Source organism: Xiphophorus hellerii, chromosome 19, assembly GCF_003331165.1.
Source record: "Xiphophorus hellerii strain 12219 chromosome 19, Xiphophorus_hellerii-4.1, whole genome shotgun sequence".
Taxonomy (NCBI): Eukaryota; Metazoa; Chordata; class Actinopteri; order Cyprinodontiformes; family Poeciliidae; genus Xiphophorus; species Xiphophorus hellerii.
This window is the reverse complement of record NC_045690.1, coordinates 14,327,736-14,341,165: the sequence shown is the minus strand read 5'-3', so window position 1 is coordinate 14,341,165 and position 13,430 is coordinate 14,327,736. Positions and strand designations below refer to the sequence as shown.

The 13,430-nt window shown below is 38.2% G+C and overlaps 1 protein-coding gene and 1 long non-coding RNA gene across 2 annotated transcripts in view; one reads left to right on the top strand and one right to left on the bottom strand.

Annotated features, from left to right (window-relative positions):
• The window catches only part of LOC116708554 (protein phosphatase 1 regulatory subunit 37), a 41,481-nt gene that overhangs the window by 19,331 nt on the left and 8,720 nt on the right, over positions 1 to 13,430 (bottom strand). The window contains exons 3-8 of the mRNA XM_032546430.1: positions 8,933 to 8,978; positions 5,788 to 5,888; positions 5,470 to 5,589; positions 4,051 to 4,198; positions 1,372 to 1,527; positions 946 to 1,058 (exon numbers count right to left, since the gene is read on the bottom strand). Of these exons, the coding sequence (XP_032402321.1) occupies positions 946 to 1,058; positions 1,372 to 1,527; positions 4,051 to 4,198; positions 5,470 to 5,589; positions 5,788 to 5,888; positions 8,933 to 8,978 (684 nt within the window). The remainder of the gene's footprint in view (positions 1 to 945; positions 1,059 to 1,371; positions 1,528 to 4,050; positions 4,199 to 5,469; positions 5,590 to 5,787; positions 5,889 to 8,932; positions 8,979 to 13,430) is intronic.
• Positions 11,207 to 11,953, top strand: LOC116708555 (uncharacterized). The gene is made up of 2 exons (XR_004336700.1): positions 11,207 to 11,507; positions 11,637 to 11,953. It is a non-coding gene; the product is annotated as an uncharacterized LOC116708555 (long non-coding RNA).

Below are 13,430 nucleotides of genomic sequence, written 5' to 3'. Positions count from 1 at the left end.
AGGGATAATAGCAGACAATTAAAGAGGCGACTGCGTGGTTGAAAGCTGTCAAACGTGAACCCCACAGGGTTTAGAGTGAGAAGTTTAAGGGGAAGCGGGGAGTGTGAAGAACCAAAAACACAGTATGTTTTCACACATGACATGCTGACTTTAAACTGGAAAACAACAAGAGCTCTGTGTAACACAATCACCCCCAAATACTATCAGAACAAAGGAAACCTGGACATCATTATCAAGACTTAAAAAACAACTAATCTCCTGGAAAAAGTCCAAGCAGATGGGCTAAATACCACCCTCCCAATCCTCCATCATAATCCACATGAGTAGCTAAAGGTCTAATTATGGTCATTATGGCGTACTCCTAGGAGTGGCAGCTTACATTAATTATTTCATCAAACTGCTCTTCTTTTGGTAACACTGCAGATCATATGGCTCAGTTATAATTTCCACCCGTCTGAGTTGCGCAATAGTATCTCACAAGACAAGAAAAAGTTGTTTATGTATCCAACCAAGACAGTTGAAGGTTATTCAACGTGCTCAAGTAGGCGAACGGAAACAGGACTGAAAAATCTTCTCCTTGTTTTTCAGCACTAAGACCAAAGTAACACCAATTCATGTAACCAAACAAATCAGTCTCAAAGGATTTAAGAAAAGTACAAAATCCCTTGAAGACAAAAATGTCCTGATGTGGAAAAACCTTTCGCATGAATTAACTTGAATAAATAAAGCAGAAGTCAGAATAATGTAGGCATGATGAATGTACGTAGTTTGAACACATTCTTTTCTTGACAATAAAACATTTAGGACTTCCTTCAATACCTTTATTAAATCAACTCTCATTGCTCTGTGATGGTACAAACTGATGAAAAAAATAATAATACACATTTATTAGTAAAAGGCCTATATTTGCAAGGGATTAGACAACACAGTGTTCATGCTCCTCACCAGAGTCTTGGCCAGGTGGTTCATGCCTCTCTCTGTGATCTGGTTCTTCTTGAGGATTAAGACTTTCAGACCTTTTGTCTGTCTGGATAGACCGTCACACAACTCTTCCAATCCTGAAAAACAACCACTGTTGGTTAGCGTTGCTTGGGTCAAGTTTGACTTTAAAGAGGTCTATAAATTATGTAATCAGGATAGAGATGTGAAGGTTCCACCCCATCCAAGCCTGCAGTCCTAGCACTTACTGAAAGTGCTAAAACTCATGAACCAGCCTTCAGTTTCCCATCTTTTCTCCCTGTAACCCTCTGACCCTAGGAGTTTCCTGCATCTGTTCATCAGTATCTCTCCAGACTCGTCTTTTGAACTTTAGTACTAACCTATCACAAATCCACTTGTGAGGTTTAATCTGTCATCATCTCTGTAACTTACCTGCATCTCCTAAAACATTGTCACTGAGCTCCAACATCTGCAAAGTGTTGTTGTATCTCAGCAGATCTCCCAGCTGCATGGCATCCTGGTAGCCGTTCAACTGGTTGCTGGAAAGATGGAGCTCCAATAAAGCTCTGTTTGTCTTCAAGGCGCAAACTATAGGCAATAAGAGGAGAAAGGGATTTAAAAATGATAAGAAACACAAGCAGATCGATCTAAATCTGATGACTATAGGTGGCAGCCGAAACATTGGAACTTCTCCAAATGAGGCAAAGACAACCATCCACCTTTTACCGAGTGAAGCAGGCGATCAAACCTTAATCAGGCAGTTAAATGTTCCTCAATATGAATTACTTTATCAGCAATCTTTTTCAGCAGGTAGTTGGGTCCTGTCAATATTGCTGCACTGTCTGCTGAAAGGATTATATGAGACAGTTTGAAGGGTCAGAAAGGACCAGAACCAACAGGTTGTCTCCTCACCTTGGAGATAACTGAAATGTAGTTTCAATTTATATGTATTAAATCTGATCTACTGTGTCCTGAACGCCAACCACAAGGCCTCTGCAGTGGGACTTAGTGAACGTGATCATGAAAATGATTTCACAGCAGGAGTCCTAGCCTCCAGCAGTTCTTACGATGAAGAAGCGGTTGGTCTTTCGTCTCGCAATAAAAAAAAGGTGAAAGCAGACACGTTACTTCTCAGAAGAGGTAATAGAACACCTGTCAAATTTCTGCATTGCCTCTTAACCACTTCTTTTCGTGACTTTATCACTGTTTAGAGATGTATTCGAAATCCAACTGTGTTTGGAGTATTTTTGTGTCCTTTGTTTTGTCTGTACTCTGCTGTTATTCACGTGTGTCCATGTTTTTGGACCCTTGCTGTCCTTCCACCTAGATCAATGCCACAGATTTAATCAAACCCACAAGCTTGCATGTGGAATGCCAACATTGTCATCAGGCCCAGCGGGGAGCAAATGGTGAAATCGGTGGGATTGATCCGGGCCAACTCCACTGCAAGCACCCAATCCGCTCTGATCGAAGGCAGTGATCCTCAGCTGGGACCCCCGCTGGGGAGGAAGGTGGAGGGATTGGCCAGGGGGCTCGGTAAAGGCATGAACGATGGGGGGAGAGTGCGGGTTGTGAGTGGGAAGAGGAGGGCGGTTTGGTAGAGTTGAAAATATCAAAGAGATTCAGGAAGTGCCTGAAAACGAGGAGGGAAGAGTGGGCAGCATACTGAGTCCATTTGGGTCTGTTCTGCTCCCAGCTGAGCGGAGGCGACAGGCTCTGAGCATGACTTTGATTTTCATGTCCACATGAGAAGTCATAAACACAAACTAAATTCTTTCATTTGATGATCTGATCATGAAAAAAATATTCAAATTAAAATGTTGTGTGTTTTTTGATAGATGTATTCCATGTTTGAAAACTAAACACATTAAATCAAATGGATTTATTTTCAGTTTAATATCATAGGCAAAATCAAAGGATATTTTTATGTAAATTCAACAAAATTTGACCTTGAATATTTTTTGTGTGAAATAAAAAATGTGGACTAAAGTGCTAATTCTTTCTGACAGTTGCAACATAAACTTCTCTGATTTCTTTCTTTCTCTGATACATACATTATTGAAAAATATCTAGAAGCTAAAATTAATAGTTTACTTGCACACGACATCTTCAATGAACCCAAATATTTTTTTTCTTGAATAAGTTTCAAAAATAGACACAAACCATGTTATTGCCTCAATGTGTTAAGGTTTACTCTTCACACATTCAGGACAAATGGGAGACTGCTACTGTGCAATCTGTCTGATTTACATTTGATCTATGCCTGTGTCTGCCTCGAATTAAGATGTGTTTAGGTGTGTGTTTGTGCATGGATCCTTGCAAAACGCTAAACTCTCTCTGTGTTGTGCTTGCTTGTAATAAATGTATTCATGCGGGTGTCTGTGTCCTGGCTGCCACAGCCTTTACAGACATGTGCAGTGGTGCGTAAAGTGGCAGGTAAGAGATTAGGCCTCTAATCCTGGTCCAGACCTGCAGTGATGGTCACAGGTCAAAATCTGGTCCTGCTGACCAAAGAACACAAACACTCACAACATAAACACACTAGAAGCTCTTGAACTGAATTGTTCAGAGGGTAAAAAAATGTTTCAGCACATTGATAGTAACATTTTGTCTGAGCTAATGCAAAAGCAGAATCAACACAAGTTTCTCAAGGGCAGGGTTAGCATCCAGGTTACAGTTTTCCAGATATTAAGTCAAGTGCTAATGATCAAATTCATTAGTAATTGATCATGGTCAGATGTGACCATATAGTGACCACACAATGCCAAGCTAGAAACACATCAGCAATCAGCAACTGTTTTCAATTTGGAAAGAGTAATAAAGGTTATTTAAAATATATAGGAATTACATCACTCTAAACATAGAAGATTATTCAAAGATGAAGAGATAGCTTTCTAAGAGTGAACGTCACAAGAATTTCAACCCAACATCAGAGTGTGCGGTCTTAATGATTTCGGCTTGTTTAGAGAAACACCTGCCACCTTGCACTTACTGAGTCGACCATGAAGTTCTCTTTATATCAAAGTATTCCAGAGTAAAATGTGAGGCCATCAATCTGTCAGATAAAGCTTGGCCTATTAAAGCAATGCTGAAAAGAAGACCGTTCCTTACCTAGTGTGAACAGCGATGAGCCACTGATCAGGGCATTGTTCAGGTGGAGCACTTGGAGTCGACTGGTCAGCAGAGCTTTAGATAAAGACTGAACTGGGTAGTCGACCAGGCACACGTTACAAGCATCCAGTCTAGATAGACACACACTCTGAAACCAGAAGATCAAGCAGAAACAGGATGGAAAATAGAACAGAATTGTGTCAGAAAATAATTTGCAGGAAGGGTAGAATTACATTAATTTAATCCATTAGTTCAAACATGTTATGAAAATAAATGTGTTCTGATTTGTGTCCATTTTTACACTTAATCCTTTTTTGTAAAATTTGTGTTTCTGTATACAGTTAAGATTACACATTGATCAATATTGAAGCAATCCAAGTCAAATAAAAGAGCAAGGAGTTTTCTTTGTTTTATAAATCACTTCTGCTTGACCAATTTTAATTATAAATGTAATAAATATCTTGCACGACATTGCTATATGTAACAAGCAGCCTTTTCAGTTAATGAAGATAGACTAACGTCTATGTCTAGCTAAACATAAAATTAGCTAGACATACTGTATTTTCTATGTGAATTGTGAGACAGTTATTTTTTGTTTTTAAGCATATGCACTGACTGATGGCACTTTTTAAATTTCGTTGTTCTTGTGACAATGACAATAAAGATTTATCTTATCTTATCTTATCTGAATTGGTGACTGAAAATTGACTGCATGAAATCCAGTAGCAACACCAACGTGTGAAGGTTCCCTTTCCAAGTTCCCAGAAGAATTCTCCTTTCAGATTTGCAAGATGGTTCACTTGGAGAATAGGTTAAATCCATTTCCTGGTTAGTTTATCATCCAACGTTTGTCTTCCAAGTTAGAATGGGATATAGTATGTCTTGGAGAACCAAGACATACTATATCTATCTCCAGGGACACTAAAAGAGCTGCTTGGAGAAACCCAATGGGTACTTAGGACATAAAGATAGCTCAGCAAAAAAGTGATTGGAGCTGTTCTGTGCTTAATTCAGAGATAAGCAGATGTAATAAAGCTATTAACTTGCTTTAACTTGTACTTTGCTGTCAATGCCGGTACACTGTTTTCAGTGTACAGCAAAATAAAGAAGCTTGCCTTCCTGCTTTCTTACTGACGCAGACTGAACTGTGTCGGGTTCACACACAGAGCTGAGATCTGGCTGGTTGTAACCTGTTGTTATCAGTTACATCCACTGATACAACCTGTGACGCTGCTTTTTTAATCCTCAGCGAGTTTGTGGCTGCATGTGTCTGCAGAGTGAAGAAGACTTCTCACCGTGTTTGTCCGACCCTGCATCTTCTCTCCACTTAATGCACCACAAACTCACTTTTTCCGGATCAACATTATCCCTGTGAGAAAGCCTACATGAAAAGATTACTGTTCCACTGCGTCAGCCAACCTGCTTTATCAAATGAGCGAGGGCCCTCCAAGATGATGTTCCCATACTGCCGTTGTCAGAAATGTCAAGATATGTTGTGGATTCATAGTACAAAATCATATCCAGCAAGGACGATGCTCCCTGGAACAGAAAAACATGGTGAAGGGGTAAAATGAAGAAAGCAGGGCCTGAAATTTGACAGGAATGTTATGAAGTTTCTTTGGGAAGGAAAAAAAAGAAACAGTTTCTAATCTGATACAAGGAAAGGCCTGAATATGAAACTGTATTGGAACTGGAAGACGAAGACGGGGGAAAATAAGTTTTGCTCATAAAACTCACATTTTCCTCCAGTTGCGCTGCCTGCAGATTGATGAAATCAAAGTGCAGCGATTTCAGGACGACTTCCAGAGCTTCACAGGAGCGGTGGTCTAATCGCTCACCTTGATGGAGGCAAGCAATCAAAGACAAGATAATTGGGAGGCTGTTTGCTAACAGGCAAAATTGCACCGCTCTGAACATGTTTTATCCTTTTTGTGAAATGAGTATTTCAGCTTAAAAAAAAAACTAAATCAGGACAAAACAACTTCCTTTATAGTCGGAGTTTACCTGTGTGTTTATGTTTTTCTTTTAATAAAGTTCTGAAACTTAATCAGAAACACAGAGGGAAAATAATGATGATAGCTCCGGTTTTTCATGATTGGACTTCCAAGATGTGAATGCTCGAGTGTGCATTGATTACTGTCTGCCTGCAGACTGCAGTAATCAATAAAAGTACCTGTACACAACAGCTTAACTTCTTGCAAGAGATAAATATTTTCATGTTTCTTTACCACAGGAAAAAAAATATCAAAATGAAAAATGAAAAAGCACATCAAAGCCAAAAGATCATGTTTGAACTGATACTGTAACTACATCAAGCACTTCCAGTTTATTTTTCCTTACATGTCATTTTGTATTAGTGTACATGTCTGTTAAAGTTAAAGTCACTAGATACATAGTAACACAGTGAGTACAAACATCCCAACATGTTGTATTGGACATAAGGAAAAGTTCTCAAACCTATGGAGAAAATACAAAAGAAGCAGATATTTTAGAAGTTCCTCCTGGATTTCTAGCCTTATTGAATCCAAGAAGCTCCTGGGATAAAATTCTGGTTTGGGCATTTCTATGTGGAGCTTGGATGCTTTTCCATATGCTTCATGTCTACCATCCTTTTGCATGTTTTTTCAGGGTGCTCCAGTTTCAAGTACAAGAATAATTTCTCTTCAGAAGTTGTTGCATTGTTACAAACTTGCAAGATTTTATTTTTATCTACTGCAGAATGGAGGCAATTTTTGAGGTTGCAATATTCATTTGTTTTGAGAACGGTTAGATGGTTGCACATCTTGGTGTTCTGATGGGATTGTGGAGTATCAGAGACCTTTGCTAATGACCATTTCATTCAGAATGAGAGATGGCTAGGTTTGTTGAGTGAGCACTCATAACCTTCACAGAAAAAAAAAATTAACTGAGTGATTATTTTGTCTCTTTAATGTGAATATTTGGTTGTTAACTTTGTAATCTGATTATTGTTCTTACTGAACCTTGATCTAAAGTTGTCCAAATCAAACTGTTACTGATCAGACAAATTTCTGTGACTTTAAAGTATTTTAGTTTCAGCTTCTAGGTTAAATGTTATATTCACAGCTAAGAGAGAGGGATAATAATTATTATCATAACCATTTCCAGAGCACCCTTAACCCCCTCTGTTTTAACACTAATCACCTTACTGAAAGATGACAGAGGGAAGATAGTAACATGGAGATCCTCGGATGTCAGACATGATCAGTGTGTGACAATAGAGATGCCCACTGTGACTTCACTTACACCTTCACCCTACTGTTAGGAAAGACTTGTTTTGAAAACATCATAAACAAACATGGAAACACAGTTTTTCTGTGGAAACACAGAACTACTGTGTGAGGAATACACCCTGGACAGGCCACCAGTCCATCGCAGTCTTTATACATCAATGTTAATAAAATAATATAATTCAAAATATATGACTGTTTTCGGGTTCAAAGAGTTTGACTAAGTTTTGACAAGCTCCAAGAAAAATACTTAGTGGAATTAAAGCTGTAGGTTGCTGTGGATGAAGATATTATCATAACACCAAAAAACAACCTGAATGTTGAGTCTTAGAACTGGGTTACATATAGGGTGTGGAGTGTGCACAAAGCTTATGTAGTGTTTATTATTGTGATGAGAGTATATCTGTCCCCCTGTAATCTGATTGGCTTTCAAGACTGTCCAAGAGGGTCTTATGCTGAGGCTAATGGCCCCTTTTTACTAGCACCTTGTGGTTTGACGGTTCAACTCTTCTCTAGACAGCTCAGGCACTTTTCTCTTACAATTGAGTAACAGCTCAAGTGGGTGTCATCGTTATATGGTGGGCAGACAAAGAGTCCAAAAAGTTCCGCAAAGTGATCTGTACAGAACACAAAAATGGAGACATGGTAGCTTAGTCTTTGTCTTTTTGTCTGACTAAAAAAGGAAGAGAATCAGAAAAGATTGCAGGCGGAGAAGTGCAGGGGTGTGCGAGAATTCCTCTTGTCAGACTTCTGATGTCATGTTTTCAACCAGACTCGGCAGGCTTACAACACCAGCGAGGTAGGCTCTAAACCATAGAGATGTTTATCGTCAAAAGGGGCCATGAGTCCCAATAATGGCAGTAGCATTATTCTAAGGTGGCACCATCTTCTAGTGAGTAGGTGCTACCTGATATCAAATGGGAGAATCAGTCAAGGTTCTGAACCAGGCCTGGTCTTAAGAAGATGCTACACAGGTTGTGGTGAGGATGCAGGAGAGAGTCTCCGGTTAAAGCCTGGAGCAACATTTTGATGGAACACGCAACCCATAGTATGGCACAGTCTTCAGAAAAATCCTGATTGCAAAACACAGTTGGACCAATCCTTAATGAAACAACCAATAAAAAACGCTAAAAAACAAAACTATGAGGGGGTCAAAATGATCTTTAAAAAAAAAAACAAACAAGAAAATGATGAACAATAAAACATAGAGATAAACCGAGGTTAAACGGAACAAAACCCAAATCAGACTGTAAACATCCAACCCAAGAAAAAACATAACAAAACCAGACACAGAAATCACAAACCGTGACAAAAAAGGAGAATAATTAGAGCCCATGGAGTGCAGCAGAGGCACCATTCTGTTCTTGCCTCCACTAGGAGCTTTACTGGTAAATTTCCAGTCATAATCCGACAACAAGCCATAAAAGTAAAGCAATCGTGTAGTTGTAACTGCATATGAGGCTTTGGTAATGGAGAACAAACTCCTTTCTTTCATATTTTACTTATTCATGTATTTCTTTTTTTACATTTACATTTTTGTTCAAACATGTGAAACATTTTTAAAAGCAGTGAGTCTGTTGTGAATGTGACATAAAGTCATATTTAATGAAGACAGAGTGAGGCGCTCATCTTACCTTTGAGATCCAGACATTCAACGCTGCCTCCTCCACACACACCCTGCTGAGAGAGACGGGGAGAGGTGTGAGGAAGAGCTGTGAACACATACGACACACACACACACACACACAGAAATACTCCGTGCTCTCTTTCTGCACGGCCTTTTCCATCCACCGTGGCGGTTTGATCAGGGAGGCGCATTGGACGCCGGAGCATGAATTATGAATTTCACACAGTTTACTGCCGCCGTCGATGCTGGTGACACGGCGTCCTAATTAACCAGTGTATAATAATTAGAAACAGCTGGTCATCAGTTGATGTGTTCATTTGCTGGAGCCAGCGTTCCACATACATCTAATTTGACTGCATCAATCACCGGAGGTGGCAGATTTGTGCGGTGATGGAAAACACGCTGCTTTCTTTTTTTTTTTTTCTTTTACTGACAAGCAAAACAGGGTGACTGAGATCTTTAAAAAGCCTGTTTTACATAAACAAGAGCTTGTAAGATCATGTAGTATGTGTATGTTGCAAGTGGATGTGGATTTTTATAGCTGTAAGCTTGCAAATGGACATAGAGATTGTAGCTTTAAATAAGGACTGACTCTGTAAATGTAGCTCTAAGGTGATTTCTGAAGTCATCTTTAAAAAGTCTGAACACTTTGTGGAAGCTCCAGTAAGGCTCCACCAGGGGGCCCCATTAGTGTGCAAATTGCACTAATTGTTTTTTGTTTTTTTTTAACTACACAGATTTTGCAGAACATCTTTACAAATGTATGAATTAAAAGGTATCCTGTGTCTATTTCTTTGACAGGTCGGATTAAAAACTGCGAAGTGGCCTTGTTACCCCCTTAAATCCTAGATTTTTGACAGCTTCTCCCCTCTGGATACATTGCTGGATTATTTGCAACATGTTTTCTTTACATTCCCGATTACAAGTCCCTGTTCGTAAAGACGCACCGAGTATAAAAGGACTTGGAGGACAAAAGGATGGTGGCAGCAATGTTCTCTTGTTGAAATTAGACTGATCAATAGGACATAAACTGTTCTGTCTCTGTGTGTGTAATTGGTTGATGTGCCTGAATTTGCCATAAAAAGATCAAGATGCACACACACTCACAAGCGGAGCGCATGCACGAGCTGCTTCCACTGTGACAGTTGGTGAAATTACTGATAAAAATATAACAAGCGGGATTTGTGAGGCAGGCTTGACAGTATTTACAATGTGCTTTTATTTAGAATGATTTTCTTCCATTTAAATTGTATAATAAAATTTTTAGGGGATCCCACCCCTCCTCCATTGCTGCTGTGATTTTCGTCAAGGCAACAGTGACTGATCAAAGTACAAGGAAAGCAGTTGTAGGGAGGGAATACGTTTTCCGACTGTTCATGGAAAAAAACATTTTTTTGAAGGAAAACCTCATTATCCTTTCATTGCATCCTTCACTATCATATATGTTTTTTAGGTTGTTTATTTATTTGTATAGTTTTATATTTATTATTTCATCGCAGGCTAATGTCACTGCGATTACCGTTTTAACAATAAATCTGGTTAATTTTTATAAAAGCAATTTGAATATAATACTTATTAATAATTAACAAATTAAGAGAAATGATCTAAAAGTAATAAAAATTTACCATATTCTTCTTATTATTATTATTAAGGATATTTATTTATTTTATCAAGCAAATCTCATTGCAATATGCATTGTAAAAATAAAAAAAAGAACCAAAAAACAGGAAATGATTTGATCTTTTGATTCATTATTTAACTTATTTATGTTTGTTTGTTTTGTGTAAAAACTGGAGGCTGGTGTAACATATGCAGCAGTCTCTCGCAGTAGATTGGAGGATTCATTCTCTCCCTCTGCTGTCGTCGTCTTTTGACTTTAAAAGGGCAAAGCGAGTTCGTTCTGCTCCTATGCCGTATAACAAAACTGCAGAGTTTAAACTGTTTTTGAGAAAAGACCACGCCAACAGTCTGAAACAAAAAATCACACACATTTTCATCTGAAAAACTAATTATGTTACATATATTTTAATACATCTCATTATAAGAATAAAGGATGTTGACTTTTTTTTTTTTTTGCATTTGGAACTTTTTTCCTGCACAAAATCAATAAATCTGAAATACTGTTCATTTAACAATAAATTAATCAATTACATAATAAGATCAAACTAAAATGTAAAACATATTTATGAAGGGTACACATATTTTAACATTTTAATTTTGATAATTTTTATGTTCTAAAATACATAAAAATTAATGTAATAATCTAAATTTTCCCCATACATGAAAATGTTTTGCAGTTCAACTTTTTAAATATTTACAAAAAATAGAGTGTCCATTTTTTCTGCTTCATACAAAGACTAAAAAAAATTTTTATATCAACTTCCTGTGGTAGCAGCCTCCTGTAGGTGGCGCTCTAGGCCACTGCCTTTCCTTCAGACTGCTTCGAGATACGTGAGATATGCTCTATGGAATCTGTTCGAAATAAGTTGCTTCTTAGGGAAGGTCTCTCACTTATAAGAACACATAAAACTTCTTTCTTTTTTTTACTGAAGAAACTCAACGGAGGTGAAAATCCTGCTGAGGTAATATCCATCATATTTGTCTTATTTTGTTCTATTATCACCTTGTTTAGCTGTGGGATTCCAGCATGAAGCTTCTTAAAAGAAATGTTGAGATTCTGACGCAATCCCTGTCCTGATTTTCTACTTCAGTAGTTAATCCACATTATTTTTAGAAGTCACCATGTCCAGCTTGGGAAGAAGTTGTGTTGATCACAAATCCAACAGACAGTAAGAAGGTGAACTTCATCTCACACACAGTGAAACATTTTCCTTCCCACAACGAGCAGGCGGCGGCTGTTTCTCATCTTAATGAATTTCTGAACTTGTTCGTTCATTCCCTCTTTGCTGCCGAAAAAACCCCCCCCAAAAAAACAAGGCGTTGGCTGCCGAAGCAATTGATGTGTCAGGAGGGAGGAAGGACAAAATGGAGTGATAAAGGCGTTCACACACATTTCTCCACAAAGAGGAAAAAAAAAGAATCTGGATTCCAAATTCCGCTGCCACAGAAATCCTCTCTGGTGCCTCCACTCTGCCTCTCCGGACGGCTTTGTGCTAAAAAATGTTTGAGTTCACCAGTTTTCTCTTTTCTGTTTCTTTAATTAACTGACAGACACCATAAATAACTGATATATATTTATATGTTTTAGTGTATGACAGCTCTTCGGGGTTAAAAATCAGGCCCACACTGTTCCTTTCAGCATCTTTTCTGCACTGAAGGATAAATAATTTAAAACAACACAACCTTTTATCTCGCACTCTTTGAAGGCGGCAAATTAAAAATGTAAATTGGGACCTAATTAATATGCAAATGTATTCATTTGCTGTTAACAATTAGCAATTAAAGCTGCAGTGTCTAGAAAGAGCTCAGACAAAATTAGTAACTTCATTTATCATTAAAAAAAAGAGAGATCTAAAAGCAAACATAAAATTGTAATTGACTTTCAGAGCGTTTCCTTCTGTCTCAAGCTTTGTTCGTCCACCGTGTTTTTTTCATGTGTGATAGTGTGCGTTTAGCGACTTAATTAAAGCCACTTTGTGTCAAAGATACCGTCCCCTTAAATGGCTGATGTCAGGAATAATGTACACATCCGAGGATGAGGCAAGCACTCAAAGTGGAGCTGTGTGTGTATATTGGGGTGAGTGTGTGTGTGTGAGATGTTTGAGCTGAATTTCAGATTCACTTCTGCAGTTTTCACGCTCTCCGTTGAAATCAGACGCAATGCTTCAGTATACACCATGTTTAATGGAGAAAAGAGAACGCAGCGGGGATGATCGGCACATTTCTGATTAGGAATAGAAATTATTCCAACATCAGGTCTGATCTGGATTCGACATGAAGAAGACTTGAGAACAAACCTCCTCAGAAACAGTGACTTTGGAACATTCAGAGGGATGCAGGCTGGAGGTTTTCAGTCGCAAACATGTTTCTTTGAGTTTTCTTTGATTTTGTCTGAGAAAAATTGGAATCTGAAACAGGAATCTTTAAACCAACAAATAATTACAATTTTAAGATATTGATAAGAAGAACTCTCCACAATCCTTTTTGTTACTACAAATGAAAACTTTTTTCACAATAAATTATATTTAGAAAAGCAAAATAAAAAGAGCAATGGTAACATTTTAGCTGCTCCATCCTAATCTGGTTTATTTCACCTTTAATAGCAACATAAATAAATAAACAAACACCTCTCTACAAGCTGGCTTCCATTGCTTTTCTTCTTCTACGCTACTTTAGTAGTTCTCCTTTGATATATGTCTGACAGCACCATTTCTTTTGAAAAAATAGTTCAGAACGGATGAGGGAAGATTAACTTTTGAGGCTGAAAAATATCCAGAAATACCTGATGTTCAATCTAGTCATCATAATAACCACAGCAAGTTCCTTATCACAAGTCAGGGGACTTCCTGCATGGACATTGCATGTTCCCTTCGGTACTCCAGGTT